The sequence below is a fragment of the Sus scrofa genome, chromosome 1 (genome assembly GCF_000003025.6).
Source record: "Sus scrofa isolate TJ Tabasco breed Duroc chromosome 1, Sscrofa11.1, whole genome shotgun sequence".
NCBI lineage: Eukaryota > Metazoa > Chordata > Mammalia > Artiodactyla > Suidae > Sus > Sus scrofa.
This window is the reverse complement of record NC_010443.5, coordinates 108,268,337-108,289,844: the sequence shown is the minus strand read 5'-3', so window position 1 is coordinate 108,289,844 and position 21,508 is coordinate 108,268,337. Positions and strand designations below refer to the sequence as shown.

General features: G+C 36.5%; 1 protein-coding gene across 21 annotated transcripts in view; it reads right to left on the bottom strand.

Annotated features, from left to right (window-relative positions):
* The window catches only part of HERC1 (HECT and RLD domain containing E3 ubiquitin protein ligase family member 1), a 197,978-nt gene that overhangs the window by 114,305 nt on the left and 62,165 nt on the right, over positions 1 to 21,508 (bottom strand). For all 21 annotated transcript variants that reach the window (XM_021094060.1, XM_021094074.1, XM_021094069.1 and 18 more), the window contains exons 7-17: positions 20,411 to 20,554; positions 18,964 to 19,091; positions 17,145 to 17,289; positions 16,871 to 17,042; positions 15,409 to 15,543; positions 14,935 to 15,100; positions 9,390 to 9,515; positions 8,166 to 8,387; positions 4,378 to 4,530; positions 4,118 to 4,250; positions 2,270 to 2,461 (exon numbers count right to left, since the gene is read on the bottom strand). In XM_021094060.1, coding sequence (XP_020949719.1) covers positions 2,270 to 2,461; positions 4,118 to 4,250; positions 4,378 to 4,530; positions 8,166 to 8,387; positions 9,390 to 9,515; positions 14,935 to 15,100; positions 15,409 to 15,543; positions 16,871 to 17,042; positions 17,145 to 17,289; positions 18,964 to 19,091; positions 20,411 to 20,554 — 1,716 coding nt within the window. The remainder of the gene's footprint in view (positions 1 to 2,269; positions 2,462 to 4,117; positions 4,251 to 4,377; positions 4,531 to 8,165; positions 8,388 to 9,389; positions 9,516 to 14,934; positions 15,101 to 15,408; positions 15,544 to 16,870; positions 17,043 to 17,144; positions 17,290 to 18,963; positions 19,092 to 20,410; positions 20,555 to 21,508) is intronic.

The window sequence follows — 21,508 nt, the reverse complement described above, 5'->3', positions numbered from 1 at the left end:
GGAGTGATAATTAGGAGTTTGGGATTAACATATATATACTACTACATATAAAATAGACAACCAACAAGGACCTATTGTACAGTACAGGAAACTCTACTCAGTATTTTCTAATAACCTATTTGGGAAAATAATCTGAAAAAGAATGGATATATGTATATGCATAACTGACACTTTGCTGTACATCTGAAACTGATACATTGTAAATCAACTATACTCCAACATAAAATAAAAATTTTTAAAAAAGAAAAAAATATTAATTTCCAAAATGGATTTGAGAAGAAACAAAAAGCTGGAAGAGAATAATAACCACCAACAAAAAGAAAATTAGTACCCAAAATCTGCCTACAAAAAAACACCAGGCACAGATAGTTTTATAAAGTCTTTTAAACCTTCAAGAAGAGATAACCCCTAGATTATACAAACTATTTCAGAGAAAAGAAAAAAAAATGGAAGATTCCAAACTGTTGCTATGAATTTAGTATAACTATGGTAGTAAAAATGTTGCAACAGTAGTATGGAAAAGGAAAATTCTGTGGAAAAAAATCAGTTATGAACACAGATACAAAAATCCAAAATAAAATGACACCTATTTCACCTAATACAAATAGAGTAAATCTTAGTAAATTCTGAGATGCTTTAGTAAGCAAGATTAGGAGTTCCCGTCATGGCTCAGTGGTTAACAAATCTGACTAGGAACCATGAGGTTGTGGGTTCCATCCCTGGCCTTGCTCAGTGGGTTAGGGATCCTGCGTTGCTGTGAGCTGTGGTGTAAGTTGCAGGCGTGGCTCAGATCTGGTGTTGCTGTGGCTCTGGCGTAGGCCGGTGGCTATAGCTCCGATTCGACCCCTAGCCTGGGAACCTCCATATGCCGCGGGAGCGGCCCAAGAAATGGCAAAAAGACAAAAAAAAAAAGCAAGATTAAACCTGGAATGACTCCATACAAAGCCTAATCAATATCCTGATACAGCTGTAATTTTACCACTTGACTTCATCTAAATCCAGCTGTCACAGAACCACAGGATTATAAAATGGCCCTCAAAGTATTCTGTTTAATCCCAGTCTTTACAGAAGAAACCAGGGCTTTAAGAAGTTACAACTGACTTGTCTAAGACTATACAGCCAAATTCCAAGCAGAGCCAATACTAAAATCTAAACCTTTTAATGCCTTAGTCCAAAATTCTTTCCAATAAAGCATGTGACCTCACTTAAACTTGAAAGGATTTTAAGATTTCAATAATGAAACTCCTTTGATAGCCTTAGGATAGACAGACTTCAGTGGAAAAGTACATCCAGGTTTTCTGGACATGATATTTTAAGCTATATTCAATGGAATAAAATCATCAACATTTTATGAGTGAATTCACGTGTTATGCCTATTTCCTACAGAGAACCTAAAAAGAAAAACACAGAAAAATAGGTTTCCATCTTGCATCTTTCATATTCAGTTATCTATATACCCAACCAAAACACAAAATATTTTACTGTCAAAGGTTTAAAACTAAAAGTCTTTTAAGAAGTAACTTAACCAAATCAATCCACTGATTGTAAAATGTGCCACTATGCTGTTGAATGAATCATGAAACAATGCTTTCCTGTCATCCATTTTATGTATCCCAATTAAAGCATGTCAAAATTTGAAAAAAAGCATGTTATTATTTGAAAAAAAGTATGTCTTAGGATGAATGAAATACACTATTCAAACCTGATGATCAGATTTTTTTTTTTTTTTTTTGTCTCTTTAGAGTCACACCCATGGCATATGGAGGTTTCCAGGCTAGGGATCAAATTGGAGCCAAAGCCACCGGCCTATTCCACAGCCACAGCAACAAAGGATCCTTAACCCACTGAGCAAGGCCAGGGATTGAACTCACGTCTTCATGGATACTAGTTGGGTCTGTTAACCGCTGAGCCACGAGAGGAACTCCAGGACTTTTTTTTTTTTTTTTTCTTTTGGCTAAGCCCACAGCATGCAGAATTTCCCAGGCCAAGGACAGAACTGGAGCCACAGCAGTGACAATGGCAAATCCTTAACCACTAGGTCACCAGGGAACTCCCAGATAAAGACTCTATTCTTGACACTTAAATATAAGCAACTCTTAAATTTTCCCATCTCAGTTGCCACTTTATAGACTGTAAGCTCTCAGACAGAAACAAACTTACCTTTTGATTACATTAAACACCCAAGTGTCAGATATGATTTGCCTACTGCATGCAAGAAGAACAACTCTTCACAAAAAGCATTATTTGCTCCTTTACTATCTTTACTTACCATGAAGAGGCCACTGTAACTCTTGGTCTTCTAAAAGAGCTGCAGCTGGCAAGAGTCTATTAAGGCAGTCAAGAGGTGGCAACAAGTCAAGAAGATAACTCAATAAAGGTCGAGCCACTGACACTGGGAGTAACAGTAGGGAGTTAACAATCTGGCAGAGCATGCTGCCTGCAGCTGAGACGTATATCACATCTATGAAGGGTAAGAAATTTAACATAGATCAACTGTTTCAAACAAACTTTTAAAAAAAATTAATAGATACTATTTCTGCCTAGAACTAGAGTACACTAATTCAATAACTCTTCATTGAATTATTATATAACTCTCTGGTAACTAGTATGGTAGTATTTACTAACTTACAGAAAGTGATTACAAAAGACACTTTATCAGAAAGCACACATACCCCTGGGTCAACAAACTCAAAAGATTATTGCTGTTTCCCTTAAAATGCATTATGAATTTCTCACTCATAAATTTATTCTCATTTTCAGATTTACTCAAGAAATATTTATTGAAGACCTACAACATACCAGACACTAGTATAGGCAAAAGGGATATAGCCATGAACAAAGAGCTAAAAATTTCTGCTTTCATGATGCTTATATTCTAGAGAGGGAAGTCTTTTGTTTTTCAAACCAAATTTACTCGTTTTAAAATTAAAATCAGGAATTCCCATTGTGGCTCAGCGGTTAATGAACCTGACAAGCATCCATGAGGATGTGGGTTTGACCCCTGGCCTTGTTCAATGGGTTAAGAATCCGGCGTTGCCATGAGCTGTGGTGCAGGTTGCAGATACGGCTCGGATCTGGCGTTGCTGTGGCTGTGTTGCAGGCCGGCAGCTACAGCTCTGATTGGACTCCTAGACTGAGGACCTCCATATGCCATGGGTGCGGCCCTTAAAAAGACAAAAAGACCCCCCCCCAAATTAAATTAAATTAAATTAACCTCAAAGCATGTCTTTTTATCATCTGTACTGGCTTTAAGCCAATTCTGTTTCAACATTTCACTGTATGTTGGGGGGCAGGGAGGACCATACAGAGATGAGTTCAATTTGAACACATTAAATTTTATATGCTTGTGGAACAACAAAATGGAGGTGTCTAATAAGCAATGGCTTTAATTTCTCAGTTTATTTCTTTTTTCCAGCGGGGAAATTCAGAAATAAGTTGGCTTTTGGATAGACATTGAATTTTAGTTATCTCTGGGGCAATCAAGAAAAGATACCTAGTAGGAAAGGCTCCTAGAAGACACCTAGAAAGGCTCTCATGTGAAAAAGGAGTTCTCAGCTAGATGCACATATAGGAGTCAACATATACATGGTGGTTAAAGACAATGGGACCAGTTAAGATCATTCTTGGAGAAAAGAGAATAGATAGCAAAATTCAGAGGATTCTAAACATTAAAAGGCATATCATTCGAGAAAAAGGAGCTTATAGGAATCTACTGAAAAAGAATGATCAGATAAGTATGTGTAAATATAGGCTTGTGACTACAAAGAAGACAGAGAAAAGAAAAAGCATTTTAAGAAGGAAGGAGGAACACGGGCAAATGCTAAAGAAAAGAAATAGCAGACGAAAATCTTACTTTATGTCATTTAATATTAATTTTTTGAGTATATATAACACAATACCTTTAAATTAGACCTCTGTCATGCTCATTAGGCTCTTTCAAGATTAATCAGTTCAATTACTTTTACCATCACCCCAAGACCAAGATGAAAGGAAACTTTAATATGAAAGATTCAAAGTCATTCCTATTCCACTCAGAAGTTTCAGGCCCTCTTAGGAAATGTTAGGAACTCTTGCTTTATAACCACTGATTAAATATGAAACCGATTACCATACATACCTCTTAATTTTTCTCCAACACTGCCATTCCAAGGACTTTCTTTGAGCAAATTTGCTGAACGTGAATAAATATCTGTAGCATGAGGCAACAAGAGCTGAAGATGTTTATGAAGCAATGCCACGCTGCTTGAGTTCTGAGGAAGAAAGTTCCTAAATTACCACTTTGGAAGATTCAAAGTATAAAAATATCATAGTTTACCCAAATACCTGAGTTTCCAGATCCCTGAGAAATGACCATAAAGGGCAAAAAAAATCACATACCTCACTAATGTTATTGATATGGCAAAATGCCAGCAGCTGTTTCTGCAGTGAACACAGCAGTTCATGAAGATGAGCAGGCTGACTGTTCTCTGAAGACGATGTTCCAAGTAGAAATTTATCACTATTCTTTTCTAGTTCCCCAAATGCTTGGTCCTAAAATTATACGTAAATGAAGATTACATTTGAAATGTTTGAAAGTAAAATTAATGTCCTACTATAAATGATTCTGATTTAAGAAGCCACTGTCTCCTTTCTCCCATTATTAATCTTTAAATCTTTGCTATGCTGCTATTAGCTATAAAATGATTAGATTTATCAAACAATTTCAATGTCTTTCTATTAAAAAAAAGTAATACTGTTTCATCACAAAAACTTTTAAAATGCAGAAAATAGGAGTTCCCGTCGTGGCACAGTGGTTAACGAATCCGACTAGGAACCATGAGGTTGCGGGTTCGATCCCTGCCCTTGCTCAGTGGGTTAACGATCTGGCGTTGCCGTGAGCTGTGGTGTAGGTTGCAGACGCGGCTCGGATCCTGCGTTGCTGTGGCTCTGGCGTAGGCCGGTGGCTACAGCTCCAATTCGACCCCTAGCCTGGGAACCTCCATATGCCGCGGGAGCGGCCCATGAAATAGCAACAACAACAACAAAAGACAAAATAAATAAATAAATAAATAAATAAAATGCAGAAAATAAGAAAAAGGAAAACAATAATACCCAAAGTCAACATACTTCAACATTTTAATGCTATTACTTTCCAAAACACAATTCTTAGAAATTAAATTTGTTTCTGATTATAAAAGCAACCTGTGGACTAAAGAGACATGACAACTAAATGTCATGTATGATCCTAGATTTGGGTGGATAGGGGGAGAGTGCCATAAAAGATACTGGGAGAACTGTAGAAATTTAAGTATGGACTATATATTATATGATAGTTCTTTATCAATGTTAAATTTCCTGAATTCAAACAATTGTTTTGTTGTTATGTAAGAGAACGTCCTTCTTTAGAAATACATGCTTAAGTGCCTAAGATCAGCCAGCATGACATCTGCAGTTTACTCTCAAATGACAGATGGATAGAGGAAGGGAGAGAGGGAGGAAAGGAGGGGGAGAGAAAGCAAATTTGGCTGAAGGGTACAGATGGAGTTCTTTGAATGATTTTTTTAATTCTTGTGTAAGTTTAAAGTTATTTCAAGTTTAAAATATTTTTTTAAGAAGAAAGTGTAAAAACTTTAGAAAATATACAAAGTGAAATTTGTATTAAAAAAAAGTTTGGCGTTCCCGTCATGGCTCAGTGGTTAAAGAATCCGACTAGGAACCATGAGGTTGCGGGTTCGATCCCTGGCCTCACTCAGTGGGTTGAGGATCCGGCATTGCTGTGAGCTGTGGTGTAGATCATAGACGCGGCTCGGATCCCATGTTGCTAGGGCTCTGGCGTAGGCGGGCGGCTACAGCTCCGATTAGATCCCTAACCTGGGAACTTCCATATGCTGCGGGTGCGGCCATAGAAAAAGCAAAAAGACAAAAACACAACAACAAAAAAAAGTTTAAATCACCATTTAGCCAACTACCCTATCTAATATTTTTTGTGTATTTCTTTCCTAATTTTTTGTGACATTTTTTCATTTTTTTCGTAATACTGCATATTCTTAGTCTTCTCTTTTCTAACAGAGCCACAAAATTATTTTTGTCTTTTTTTTTAGAGCAGCACCTGTAGCATATGGAAGTTTTCAGGCTAGGGGTCGAATTGGAGCTGCAGCTGCCAGCCTACACCACAGCAGCAGCAACACCATTTCCAAGCTGCACCTGCAACCTACGCCACACCTTCAGCAATGCCAGATCCTTAACCCACCTGGCAAGGCCAGGAATTGAACGCACATCCTCATGGTTACTAGTTGGGTTCTTAACCCACTGAGCCACAAAGGGAACTCTAGATTCACAAATATTTTGTTTTCATAAACCATATGTACATAAAATTTAAGAGATATTTCATTAAGCAACCATTCCCCTATGTTCAGTTGTTACTCAGTTGTTTCCAACTTCTATTTCTTATAAATAATGATATGGTGAACATATTTGTGCATAAAGTATGGTCTTTAATGTTTATAATGTGCAAGAGAATTTCTCAAAACTTTTAAGGCCCTTGCTATATAACCACCATCATAAGTGGCCAAATGACTACTGCCAGGGACTACATGTTTGTGTCCCTTCAAAATTCTTATGTTGAGCCTAATTCTCAATATAGTGGTATCTGGAGGTAACTAAGTCATGAGGGCAGAGCCCTCATGAATGGAATTAGTGACCTTATAAAAGAGACTCCAGAGAACTCCCTTGTGTGAGGACACAGCAAGAAGAGGGCTGCCTATGAACCAAGAAGCAGGCACCACCAAATCTGTCAGCTGCTTGATTTTGAACTTCCTGCCTCCATAACTGTGAGAAATAAATTTGTGTTGTATATAAGCCACCCACTCTATGGTATTCTATTATAGCAGCCCAAACAGACTAAGACAAACACCATTATTTTGCAACATGGTAAATTTGGTTTAAATTACATCAGAAAGAAACATTTTATGATTTTCAGCCCAAAAGCAGTGCTTTATTTCTATTTCCATATAATATACACATCTACCTCAGCCCTAATGGCATAAAAAACATATTACTCTAGGGCAGCACTACTTCAATACAACTTTGGAAAAAAATTTCAGTCAATAAAAAATGGATATACCATAACACTGTTTCCAATTTGCAGCCAAATATCAAATCAAATTTACTTTCTTAAATCTGAAAGAAAATAATTCTACAGGAACAACTGCCACTCAGACTCAGTCAACAATCTTTCAAGTTGGACAGAAAAGAACATTAAGACTTATACAGAAGAAAAAATTTATGCAGACCAAACTCTTAAGAGGAGTAGAAGACAATATGAAATGATATACAAACAATTCAAAGTTAAGTTGCAGTGTACACTTTGACTTTAAAAATTGCTGAGAGGTGTGCAGTTATAATTACATAGTTGCAAAAGGTTATTTGAGCAAGGACTCCTAGAACAGTCAAGTCTTAAAGAAGTCACAGATTGGTGGACAGAAAAAGAGAGCACAAGATAGGTATGCCATGTATGAGCTAAAACAAGGGTGCTATGTAAGCCAAATGATGAAGAGGCTGAAGAAGTTTTAATTTCATAAAATGAGGTCATTTAATACAAGGTTATTCTAGTAGTAAGATGCTGAGAGAGACCGCCAACAGCGACAACAACTACAACAATGCTGTTAACCTTAGGTTGTGATGGCATGGATTGGAAGCCATAGAAATGGAAAGAAAGAGAGATGGATCTAAGAATTAGAGTAAGAATTAATGGCATCCTAATACAGAGAAAGCTATAGTGTCCACTGTCTTTTCTTCTGTTGACTAGCCTATTTTTAGTCAGTACCAACCACATTGTTGAATTTTAAGATTATATCTGGCAAGGTTAATCCCTTTCTCATTATTCCTCTCTTGTGAAATGTTTTTGATTATTTTTATCTATTTATTCCTATACACTAACAACAGAAAAACTTGGTAAAATTAAAAAAAATAATAATCTTACTAATTCTCAATTACAGGTCCTTTGACACCCACAATGATCTGACACATTTTCCCCTTTAGGGGAGTGGAGTCTAGAGTTTTATTTACTTCATTAAGTGTTTAAATGTCAAAATACCTTGACTTGGAGCAATTCCTATCTACTCCAAAAAAAAAAAAAGGTTATTCTTTTTTTTACTACAAAAAAAAAAAAAAAAGGAGCAACTTACCGTATAAAATCCTAAATTTCTTAGGAGAGTCTTCATCAAAATTTCAGCCAGATGGGTGTCTGGATGGCAGCTCTGAGTGCCATAAGGTTGATCTGACAGGTTTCCATAGCCAGTACATACAGAAGAGAGGTCAGCAGCATCAGAAGGTGAGCTATAGCCAAGTAAGGAGGCTACATGGGTATGATCTTGCAAACTTGTCAGAATAATATCCAGTTGCATTCTCTAAAGGAAAATATTTCCATTGATGAAAAAGGAACACACAATAATTAGCTTAAAATCCACTAGTTAAAAAAAAAAGATGCCGGAAAAAAGAAGCCATACCAATGATAACTAATCTGCTTAATATCCTGATAAACAACAATCTTTTACAAAGTATATAATTTTTTAAAAAGCTATGCCACTAATACCTTTTGGGAAATTTGCAACTTACAGTGTTTTATTTTATCCTTTACTACTTGAAACACTAAAATGGCACATGCTACATAATGATTTTACCACTAAAGTAAGAGGAGTAGGAAATGTCAACAGATAAACTATATATATTCTACAGAATTATTACCAATGAAACTATTTATTCTAATGTTAATTTAATACATATTAGATTAAGATTTTACTCATTAGTGATTCTAAGAAATCACTTGAAATCTAAACCAATGCAAAATACTCACTGGAAGGCATCTATGGATAGCATATTGCCAGTTAAGTACTTCTTCCCTCAAATCTTTAACTCTACAATTGATTGTTCCACTTGGATGAGCAAAATATACTTATTTTAATGTACATGATATTAAAAATTAAAAGAATGAGCATACTTATTTCATCAACTACTTTTTCATAATCATCTTGTTTTACTTTTTATATAAGCTATTTCAAACCAAGTTCTGAGCACAGAACCAACAGCAGCACACTACTATACAACAGCAGCCTTTGATTTCACCTCAGCACACTACAAATAAACTAAAAGATCTCTGGTTTGACAATGTAAACAACACTAGAAACATCAGTATAATTTCAATAATTAGCCCCAAATCATCTAACAAATTATCACTTGCTTCACTTTTATTAGAAATCTAGAAACTCTTCTAGGAGAAAACATTAAATACCAGGATTTATCAGACTCATCAAGTTAAGTATCATTCCATGAACACATGGCAATCAATTAAATCAGTTTTGGGTTTTTTTTGTAATATTACTGGTTTACTTAGATACTATGCAAAGGCTCACCTGTCCTTTAGATAAGCTTTCCCATCTATCAGGTCCTTGGGGTAAAAGAGAATGAAGTAATTCCATACGTTCTCGTAACGGAGGTAACAGCATGGTTGCTCCCACTGACAGAGTTTCAATTACCACCTGATATAAAAAAAAAAGAAAAGTAGATTTATTTGGCCTAATTCTTCTCTTTTTAATAGAAACACATGAAAAATAAGTCCACTGACTATTAAGATCACAGAATTCTAAAGAAGGTGAATCATGGAAGTCTAAAGAAGTACGCTTGTGAATAAAACAAGCATGAAAAGTCCTTTAGATGTCTTTAAGAAGACTAGAATATACATTTTGGATTTGTAACTAAATCATCATGCAATAAGTATTTAGTGTTGATTCTATAGCATTGAGTGTGGTAAAGCTCTTTGTGAAGTACTGTGAATGTAGAAATGACCAAGACAGATAAAAGCCCTATTTTCAAAAAGAAACAGGCTCATAGACTTTGAAAAACTTATGGCTACCCAAGGGGACAGGTGGGAGGGAGGGATGGACTGGGGATTTGGGATTGGCATATGCATACAGAGGTATATGGAATGACTGGCCAATGGGGACCTGCCTGTGTAGCACAGAGAACCCTACCCAATATTCTGTGATAATTTATGTGGGAAAAGAATCTGAAAAATAATGGATGTGTGTATATGTATAACGGAATCACTGTGTTGTACAGTAGAAATTATCGCAACTTTGTAAATCAACTATACTTCAATAAAACTTTAAAAAAAGGAGTTCCCGTCGTGGCGCAGTGGTTAACGAATCCGACTAGGAACCATGAGGTTGCGGGTTCGGTTCCTGCCCCTGCTCAGTGGGTTAACGATCCGGCGTTGCCGTGAGCTGTAGTGTAGGTTGCAGACGCGGCTCGGATCCCGCGTTGCTGTGGCTCTGGTGTAGGCCAGTGGCTACAGCTCCGATTCGACCCCTAGCCTGGGAACCTCCATATGCCGCGGGAGCGGCCCAAAGAAATAGCAAAAAAAAAAAAGACAAAAAAAAGCAGCCCTGCTTTCATAAGCACACAGTCTAGTAAGAAAATGAGATCCTAAGCAATTTTAAGTGTGATGAGTCACACAGGGAAAGCAAAAAGAAGTACAAAATTGAGTGAACACCCATACATAAAGGCGACTAACATGGCCTATGGCTCATGAAAGTTCTCACTGAGGATTAGGCATTTGGGTTAAGAATTGAAAAATGAGCAGGCCTTAACAAACAAAGGTCCAGGTAGCAGGAACAGCATAAAGAATAGCAGCATTATCTTAGGCTTCATAACTTCTCTGGATTACAGCTTCTTTATTTCTAAAATGAAACACTCAATGGTTAAGAGCTCCTATAAATTAAAAATATGCTATAAGAAATTTTAAAACTTCAATACAAAAGTTAGAATATAAAAATTAATTTCCCTTAAGTAGAAAAGAAGATGGAAAACAGGAAAGAAAATACCAGAAAATTAAGAGGACTAGACCAGGAGATCTATTATCCTAACAGTGAGTTCCAAAGAAAGGGAGAAAAACACAGAAAATAATGAAGAGGAAAGCAACAATACGCTTCAAGATAATTTCTTAACACTGAAGGCCATGAGTTTCCTAATTAAAAATCCACTCAAGTATACACAGCAATGGATAAAATGAGACCCACATCAGTTCATTCTGAAATGTGAGAACAGAGAGGACAAGTAGAATTCGCTATAGAGTCCAGAGAGAAAAATAGATTTCCATAAAAGGATCAAAAATTTGAACAGCTGACTTTCAAAGTAACAACCTGAAAGCTGGAAGATAATTGCACAATTCTTACCAGAAAAATGATTTACAATTTATAATACTACACCTCAATTATGCATAAAGATAGTCAATTCACAAACTATTTTAGTGTGACTATATTCTCGAAGAATATATTTTATATCTATCCTTTCTCAAAAGCTACTGATGGATGTAGAAACCAAGTACACAGCACCTAACCAAGTGATCAAGGTCAAAATCTCCACTAATAAGAAACATCAATATCATGAACCCTATGATAATGTATGGAGGACACATAATTTCTGTGGTATTCTTGCCAAAAAGTGCATAACCTATTTTTTCAGTCCAAATGTAAAAAATAACAGGGAGATATTTAATAAAATAATTGACCAGTATTCATAAAATGGTCCAAGTCACGAAAGATAGGAAAAAACACGAAACTGTTATATAGTACAGGAGACTAAGGAGAAATAACAATTTAATGCAATATGGGATCCAGGATAGGCTCCTGCAAAAGAACATTAGCAGAAAACTGGTAACATTTCCAATAAGGTATCCAGTTTAATTAACAGTATTAAACCAAAGTTGATTTCTTGTTTTGATAGCTATGCTGTGGTAATTTTAGACATTACTATTAGGGGAAGAAAACTCTACTGCTTATACAATGTTTCCTTAATTCTACAATTGGTTCAAAATAAAGCAACCAAAAAAGGGGAGGGGTTTCCATTATGGCTCAGTGAGTTAAGAACTTGACATAGTGTCCATGAGGATGCTGGTTCAATCCCTGGCCTCATTCAGTGGGTTAAGGATCTGGTGATGCTACAAGCTGCGGCATAGGTCACAGATGCAGCTTGGATCTGGTGTTGCTGTGAGCTGTGGTGTAGGTCACAGATGCAGCTTGGATCTGGTGTGGCTGTGGCTGTGGTGTAAGCTGGCAGCTGCAGCTCAGATTCTACCCCTAGCCTGGAAACTTCCATATGCCGCAGGTGTGGCCGTAAAAAGGGGGCAGGGGGAGAAAGAAAGAAAAAGAAGAACAAAAAATAACAACAGCACTGATTGCCGCAAATAGATAAACTACAGTAAGTTTCAGAGAAAAGGAAAAATGAACAGGAACAGCCTGGGAGAATCTACCTCCTAAGGACTCTCCAAGGAGTAGGTACAAGGAGACTAAGGAAGAAATAAAACAATTCTAGAAATAATTCCTTTAAGTTTAATTTTCTTACTTTACTCCAATACTTTTCAACCTTTTAAAAATTATACTATCTTGGAGTTCCCGTCGTGGCGCAGTGGTTAACGAATCCGACTAGGAACCATGAGGTTGCAGGTTTGGTCCCTGCCCTTGCTCAGTGGGTTAACGATCCGGTGTTGCCGTGAGCTGTGGTGAAGGTTGCAGACGTGGCTCGGATCTGGCGTTGCTGTGGCCCTGGCATAGGCCAGCGGCTACAGCTCCAATTAGACCCCTAGCCTGGGAACCTCCATATGCCACGGAAGCGGCCCAAAGAAATAGCAAAAAGACCCAAAAAAAAAAAAAAATATATATATATATATACTATCTTGTTCCTGATAATATTCAATCCTTTAAGTTCCAATTAACCACACCAGATTAATACTCCTCTACCTACATCCCAGGGATATGTCCTTCCAGTTGAAAAATCACAGTATCTTTTTTTGCTTTTTTAAAAAATTGACATATAATTCATATGTCATAAACTCGCCTTTTAAAAATATAAACTTCAATGGGTTTTAGTATATTCACAGAGTTGTGTAACCATCACTATTGTATAATTTTAGGACATTTTCATCACCCCCAAAAGAAACCTATGCCCATTAGTAGTCACTCCCTATCTCTCCCTCCCCCAAAACTCCTGACAACTACTTTGTGTCTCTATAGATTTGCTACTCTGCACATTCCATATACTTGAAATCAAATAGTATCTGGCCTTTTTGTGTCTGGCTTTTGTCACTCAGCATAATGTTTACAAGGTTCACTCATGTTGTAGCCTGTATCAGTACTTCATCTCCTTTTATGGCTGAATAATATTACACTGTATTGACATACCACATTTTTTTCATCCATTCATCAGTTGACAGATGTCTGCTTGATTGTTTCTACTTTTTGACTATTATGAATGATACCATTACAAAACCCATATACAAGTTTTTTTGTGTGTAGATGTTCTATATTCTCTTGGGTATAGACCTAGGTGTGAAACTGCTGCACTGTATGGTAACTCTATATTTAACTATTCACAGAAATATTTTCCAAAGCAGCTGCACCATTTTATAATCCCACGAACAATGCAGAGGGTTCCATTTTCTATACATCCTCACCAATGCTTGATATTGTCATTCTTTTTGATTATAGACATTCAGTGTATATGTATAAAGCAGTATCTCACTGTGATTTCTTTCTTTTTTTTAAGGGCCACACCTGAGACACACGAAAGTTCCCGGACTGGGAGTCAAATCAGAGCTGCAGCTGCCAGCCTACACCATAGCCCCAGCAACATAAAGTCTGAGCTGCATCTGCGACCTATGCTGCAGCTCACAGCAACACCGGATTCTTAGCATACTGAGCAAGGCCAGGGATCGAACCCTCGTCTTCTTGGATAATAGTCAAGTTAATCCACTAAGCCACAAAGGGAACTACCCTCACTGATTTTAATTTGCACTTCCTTAATGTCTAATGATTTTGAATATTTTTCATGTGTTTAATGGCCTAATGTATATCATCTCTGGAGACATGTCTACTCAGATTCTTGGCTCATTTTTTGTTGGGTTATCCATCTTTTTTACTGTTGAGTTATAAAGCTCCTTTATATACTCTGGAAACCAGACTCTTATCAGATATATGATTTACAAATACTTCTCCCATTCTGTGAGTTGTATTTTCATTTTCTTGATAATGTCCTTTGAAACATAAATGCTTTTAATTTTGATGAAGCCAAATTTATCTCTTTTTTCTTTGGTAGCTTGTGCTTTGGATATCAAATTTAAGAAACCATTGCCTAATCTGAGGTCATAAAGACGAAGGATGAGCAAAAATGTGATATATACATATAAAACAAAAGATTACTCTAGCCTTAAAGAGGAAAGAAATTCTGACATATGCTACCTAACATAGATGAATCTTGACAACATTGTGCTAATAAGCCAGTCACAAAAAGACAGTGTATGATTCCACTTTTATGACACACTTAATGTGTCAAATTATAGACAGAGAAAGTAGAATGGTAGTTGCTAGAGGGTGAAAGGAGGGGAAAATGAGGAGTTACTGTTTAATGCGTACAGAATCTCAATTTTATAAGATGAAAAGAGTTGTGGAGATGGACAGTGGTGATGATTGTACAACATTATAATTGTATTTAACACCACTGAACCGTATACTTAATAATGGTTAAGATGGAAAATTTTATGTTATGCGTATTTTATCACAATAAAAAATTAAATAAAATAAAAAACAGGGCCTTGTGCTCAAAAATTTATCTTCTGGTGGAAAAGACATTTGTAAACAGACAACTACAAACCAATGTAATATGATGAGAATATACACAAGAGAAACCTAACCTCACAGAAGAGCAAGGAATGAAAAGTGTCTCAGAGATGATACCTGATCTTTGTCTTAAAAGACAAGTTAACCAAAAAGTTTATTCCCACAAGAAAATAGGAGCAACGGAAAGAAGATCCAATTGAAGTTTTCTGATACAGCTGAATTTAGGAGCCACAACCTCAGGGAAAGATGTGGCTGAGATACAGGTTTCCAAGTCCCATACTCTTACCTCTTGGATTTCATCTGGGACAGTTGAGTCCATCAGTCTAAAGAGCAAATTTCGAAGTGGACCTGCCTGTCTTCCAAGAATGCTGGTAGCCACCCCTCCCGCAAGTGCAAGAGCAAGGTGATTTGAAAGCAGCTTCAGGCACAGCTTGAGGAAATTGTGGTGTTCCCTGAAACCAAATAGACTGCTATAAATTTCTAGAATATAAAAGAGGACATGCTATCCAGTTTGGGTAACTTCTTTTTCTTTGAAGATTTTGTCAAATTATAACTAACAGTAATTTTTAAAATGTGATTCATGAAGTTATGGGTAACTTTTCCTAGAGGTTATTATAAGTACCTAGGTTTAGCACTTTTAGATTATTAAGAAGTTTCATATAATTGAGAGGGAAACAATAAGAAAGAATAAGTCAAAATTCAAAATTACTAAGTAATACGTGTGTACACAAAAACACAAATATACATATATGTAACATACCTTGATGAAGGGAAAGGGAGTGGGGGAATCTCACTGTTTATTTTATCACAGTATCTCTCAAGAAATGAACGAAGGTGTGAGAAGGTACTCTCTTCAAGATCTACACAATAAGGTCGGTGCCAGGCAACAACTTGTCTAAAAGGAAGCATAAGAAAATCATTAAAAAGTCTTAACATGAAGTTTTGTCTATGATCAAGAACAAAAATTAAACCATTACTAAAGTTGAAAGACATGAGCAAGATATACAGAAGACCCTTCTGATTATAAAGGTGATAAAACCCTTCACTTTAGCAACTGAGGAAAACCAAGAATTTGCCATCCCCAGAATTCTTCAGGAAGAAAACATACAACCATTACCTATTTGGAAGGTTTGGATATTCACTTACCTGAAGTCAGAGGGCTGAGCCATATGACCTACTAGGGCCTCATGTGGTTCTTAGATGTATAGTTCATACTAAGAAAAACGGCCTGACTTTATAAAGTGATATACTGAAACCTACTAAAAGAAAACCCTTGAAAATTCTTGTGAAGATTTTCAAGATCTTGGGAACAAACTTTCTACATATAAGGTGGGAAGTTGCAAATTTGATACTAACAGCAGATTATTTATATCCAATTTATTAAATTTTCAGCTTTGTTTTGGAGGGTAATTACCTACAAATGCTTTAAATTACTTAGAATGTTATAATAAATTCCATATGAAGAAAATATTTAGAATACAAATATAACACATTCTAAATTATTAATTAGCCGGCATGCACCAGAAAAGAGCTGAAATACCCCAAAATGCCTTAAAATTCCATCTTCTAATATTAGCTAGCCATTATCTACCTGATTATTTTAAAAGATATGGTTATCACTTTAGGAAAAAGCTAAATTTATGTAAAAAGTAACTTCTTTATTTAAAAGTATGGCCACTGCTTTTTTTTTTCCCGAAAACCAACCAGATAAAGGTCAAAGAAGCTAATTAACTGTTAAAAAAGCAATAAAGCCTAGTTCTGACTTTGATTAATTTAACTTCCTCCTGATATGCAAACAGTTTTTAAGATCAGTATCTGGAGGCAGAAAAGGAATTCAAAATGTTTAAAAGACACTTAAGACAGTATCTTAATTTTTTTTTGGCCACATCTGCAGCATATGGAAGTTCCCAGGCCAGGGATTAAATCTGTGCCATAGCAGTGACCCAAGCCACAGAAATGACAACGCTGCATCCTTGACCTGCCAGACCACCAGGGAATTCCCAAGACAGTACTTAAATATAGAGTATAACTTCTTGTTTATGGAACATAACTAATCTCAACATACAAATCAAAAGAAATCTAGATGCCATGTCTATGACAGTAAAAATAAGACTAGAAATATTCAGAAGGGTATTTAATGAACTAAGTACAATTATTTCTGCTTTTATTGATGTTTTTGCTGTTAATAAAACATAAGACGTTTTAAACTTAGGCATACTTACCTGTCCCTAGGAAGAGCAGTCCATGCCAGACTATGTGATGTTCCAGCAGAGATTTGTTGAATAGCTATGCCATCTAAGCCACTCACTTTCTTTGGTTTAGTAATAGGACCCGTGGAATTTCCTTGGCCACACTGCCCCATTGAGTTATTGCCCCACGCATAAACTTCATTATCTAAAAATAAAACATAACGAACAAAGAAAAGCCAAATTTAAATGTAAAATATTCATAGGAGGTAATAGTTAATACTGCTTCTTTAAAAACAAATGACCTTACCATGAGAAAGAGCCAAACAATGACTATCTCCAATAGAAATGTCAACTATTCTTGTGGCAGCCAGTTCTTCAATAAGCTTTGGTCTCAGTGCAGTAGCTTCTGAAGAACCACAACCTAGACAAGCTCCACAGCCCCAAGCATAGACCTGAAACAAATACATACACATAATATCCTGAGACAGTAGCTTAGAAACTTACATTGTCTAAGAATAAATATCATCTATTAAACAAGAGTTTGGTTTGATACTAAATAATACTTTTTGTTATTTAAAAACTTTTAATTCTGGAGTTCCTGTCACGGCTCAGTGGTTAACAAATCCAACTAGGAACCATGAGGTTGCAGGTTCAATCCCTGGCCTTGCTCAGTGGGTTAAAGATCCGGTGTTGCCGTGAGCTGTGGTGAAGGTTGCAGACGTGGCTCGGATCTGGCGTTGCTGTGGCTCTGGTGTAGACCGGCAGCTGTAGCTCTGGTTGGAACCCTAGCCCGGGAACCTCCATATGCCACAGAAATGGCCCTAGAAAAGGCAAAAAGACAAAAAATACATAAATAAATAAATAAAAACTTTTAATTCAAATAATTATCTTATATAATCATTCAAAGCAGAAATAATTATCCCTCATAAAAAACAAGTACATGATTTTCAAGGAAGGTCAATGATTTGCCAGCGGCTATACATCAAATAAGTGAGCATCTTTTGGCTTGGATTCATGGATTCTTAACACAAAACTCACCGCAAGAAAGATGTAAAAGAGGAGTCTTAAATTTTAAGACCGTAACCAGCACTATAACAAATGACTAATGTAATTAAATACCAAATGATAAATAGGGTTTTTTTTCTTTTTTCTTTTTACAGCCACACTTGTGGCATATGGAAGCTCCCAGGGTAGGCTGAATCGGGGCTGTAACTGGGGCCTGTGCCACTGCCAGAGCAACACTAGATCCAAGCTGCATCTGCAACCTATGCCACGGCTTGCGGCAATGTTGGATCCTTAACCCACTGAGTGAGGCCAGGGATCAAACCTACATCCTTACAGAGAGCCACAACAGGAACTCTGATAGTTTTGAGTCAGATTTTTTTAGGATATGGCATGCTAATCTTTTAAAAATAATTAAATTATATGTTAATTTCAGCTTTGCTACTCATCCGTCATGTGAATGTCAGAAACATTTTTATACCACTGCCTAGCACATAATAGATCCCTATGTGTGAGATAATGAGTGATCAGCTCACTTTTCCACTGTCATCACTGATGGATGTTAGAGGCAGTTACTATCAGTCTATCACCACACCTGGACTCTCTCCATCACCAATATACAAACAGAGGAATACCAAAATACTCATGGAGAAAATCAAAAGTTTATAAAGGGATTATACAATTCTGACTATCCTAAGCCTGAGTAACCCTTTTTCAGGAACACCTAACCTTCTCAGATTATTTTCCATCTGGAAATGATCACCTTACTGTCTTGTTAGTTCATACCACTAGTTCCAGCAAGATCTAGTCTCACTTGCCTCCACAATTCATGCTTTTTAGGAAAAGAATTAAGGTGTGCCTACTGCTAAAGACTTCTTAAAACCCACCTTAATACAAACAACATAGGATTAACAGCAAGTTTACCTGGCTTATACAGACCAGGTCAGAAAATCTGGTTTCTTCTCAGATACTCTACTTCTTCAAAACAGGAGAAAGTATTTCATTTCAGTAGACTAACTTTAAAATATATTTTTTAACTTTAAAATTTAAATATGATTATTACTTTTCAGTCACTTGGTCCTCTGAAATACTCTAAGCCTTTTATGTTCATTCCTTAGTCCTACCTGCCCTGTTGATGTCAAAGCAAGTGAAGACTGACTTCCAGCACAAACTTTGCGAATGAACATTCCTTGCAAAGCTTCAATAACTTTAGGCTTATACACTCTGTTGGTATCACCATGGCCAAGTTTGCCTGTAAAAATAAACAGTTTCAAGTTAAACAACTTACTTGTTTTTAAGAACCTCTATTCTTTCTCTAAGTATTAATGTTGATAAATGTCACTAACCTTTCCATCACTAACCTGACAGACTCCCCACATTCTAGAAAGCCTAAGTTTCTGATAGCAGAGGATGTTAACAAGTGAATGATTTTATTACAAGAAACAACCAATAAACAACTACTTTCTGAACCTTAATTTCAAGCAATTAAAACTACTTTAAGAGAGATATGGAAAATCAATTTGCTGTCTTTATCCCCTTTAAGTTATACTTCTAACTTCAAATTTACTGATATAATAAACAGATCCTGGAGTTCCCGTCATGGCTCAGTAGTTAACAAATCCGACTAGGAACCACAGGTTGCGGGTTCGATCTCTGCCCTTGCTCAGTGGGTTAAGGATCTGGCATTGCCACGAACTGTGGTGTAGGTTGCAGACGTGGCTCGGATCCCACGTTGCTGTGGCTCTAGTGTAGGCCGGCGGCTACAGCTCCAATTTGACCCCTAGCCTGGGAACCTCCACATGCTGCGGGAGCAGCCTAAGAAAATGTCAAAAAGACAAATAAATAAATAAACAAACAGGTCCTATAATAAGAACATGTATGTATATGATTATTTTTAATTTTTTAAAAGATTCAATAATTCACCAAATAGAAAACTCGACATATCACCAGAGAAGAAAAACAAATGGCCAAAAACATGTAAATACAACCCAATCAAGACGAAAATATAAATTAAATGATACTATTTTCACTACTGAAATTTTTTATTATCTTAACTTTAATAACCAGTATTGTTGAGAAATATGGGGAAGTGAGCATTCTCATGTTGCTGGTGGGAATAACTGAGTAAAATAGAAAAAGATTTAGTCAAGGATAATAAATTGTTTTGTAAGTTCTGCTACAATCACATGAAAGAATACTTTGAGCTACTGAAAATAAAAACGTAGAGCCATATTTGTTGAGAGAGCTATTTATGAGATATTATTAGATAAAAACAAACAGGTTATAAAATGATATCTATGGTACATAATCTGCTCTGGCTTTTAAAGACATCTCTGTAGAAATATATATGTACATATTTGCGTAAATGCATATATATATCTAGATGGCTACCTACCAAAATTTTAACAATGGTTATAGCAACATTTATAGAAATAGTTCATTCAAATTTCTTAATTTCTGCTCACCCACATTTGAGTTTTTCTACAAGAGGCCTGGTACAGCTGAAAAATAATTTTTTTTTAATTCAAGGGAAAAAAGGTCAAAGCTATCAACAAATAATTTTTTACATACCATTGTCTCCTCCTCCAAAAGACCATACAGTTCTGCCATCTTTAGATAAAGCAATAGTATGTGAACTGCCACAGGAAACCTCTCCTACATTGCTAATGTCTTTTACTAATGTTGGAATGTTACGGCTATTACTGTCACCATGACCTTGGATAAAACACACATAACGACAAAGAAATGATGTTAGCTCTTTTTCTTTAGGCCATTACTTCACAGGTAGAATAAACATTACAACAGAATTAAGGTATTTTTAAGGTACAGTTAAGAAGTTCCCGTCGTGCCTCAGCAGTAATGAACCCGACTAGTATCCATGAAGATGTGGGTTTGCGGGAGTTCCCGTCGTGGCGCAGTGGTTAACGAATCTGACTAGGAACCATGAGGTTGCGGGTTCGGTCCCTGCCCTTGCTCAGTGGGTTAACGATCCAGCGTTGCCGTGAGCTGTGGTGTAGGTTGCAGACGCGGCTCGGATCCCGTGTTGCTGTGGCTATGGCGTAGGCCGGTGGCTACAGCTCTGATTCGACCCCTAGCCTGGGAACCTCCATATGCCGCGAGAGCGGCCCAAGAAATAGCAAAAAGACAAAAAAAAAAAAAAAAAAAAAAAAAGATGTGGGTTTGATCCTTGGCCTTGCTCAGTGTTGCTGTGGCCGTGGTGTAGGCAGGCAGCTGCAGCTCCAATTCGACCCCTAGCCTGGGAACTTCCATATGCCACAGGTGCAGCCCTAAAAAGACCAATAAATAAAGTACAATTAAATACAAAAAACAGAATCATTTCTAATATCTTTCTCATTCAATCTTCCAGGTTGCTCCCAACCTGAGGCACCCAGTCCCTTCAATGAATCAGTAGAAGAACATTTATGCTCCTTGCATAACACTTATCTAGTGCTGTCTAGTATGTTAATGGACTTGTTTTCACTACCTCCTAGATTATATACTTTAGGATCACTTCAAGATGTTATCTTTCTCCTCCCTGAAATTCTATAGTGCCTGCTAAAAGCAGTAAATACTTGCTAAATTTAATTACATCTTAAATTTTAGCACCAGAATCTAGGTACTCGCTATATAAAATTATCTTCTTTTAAGCTTAAAACTAATAAAATAAAC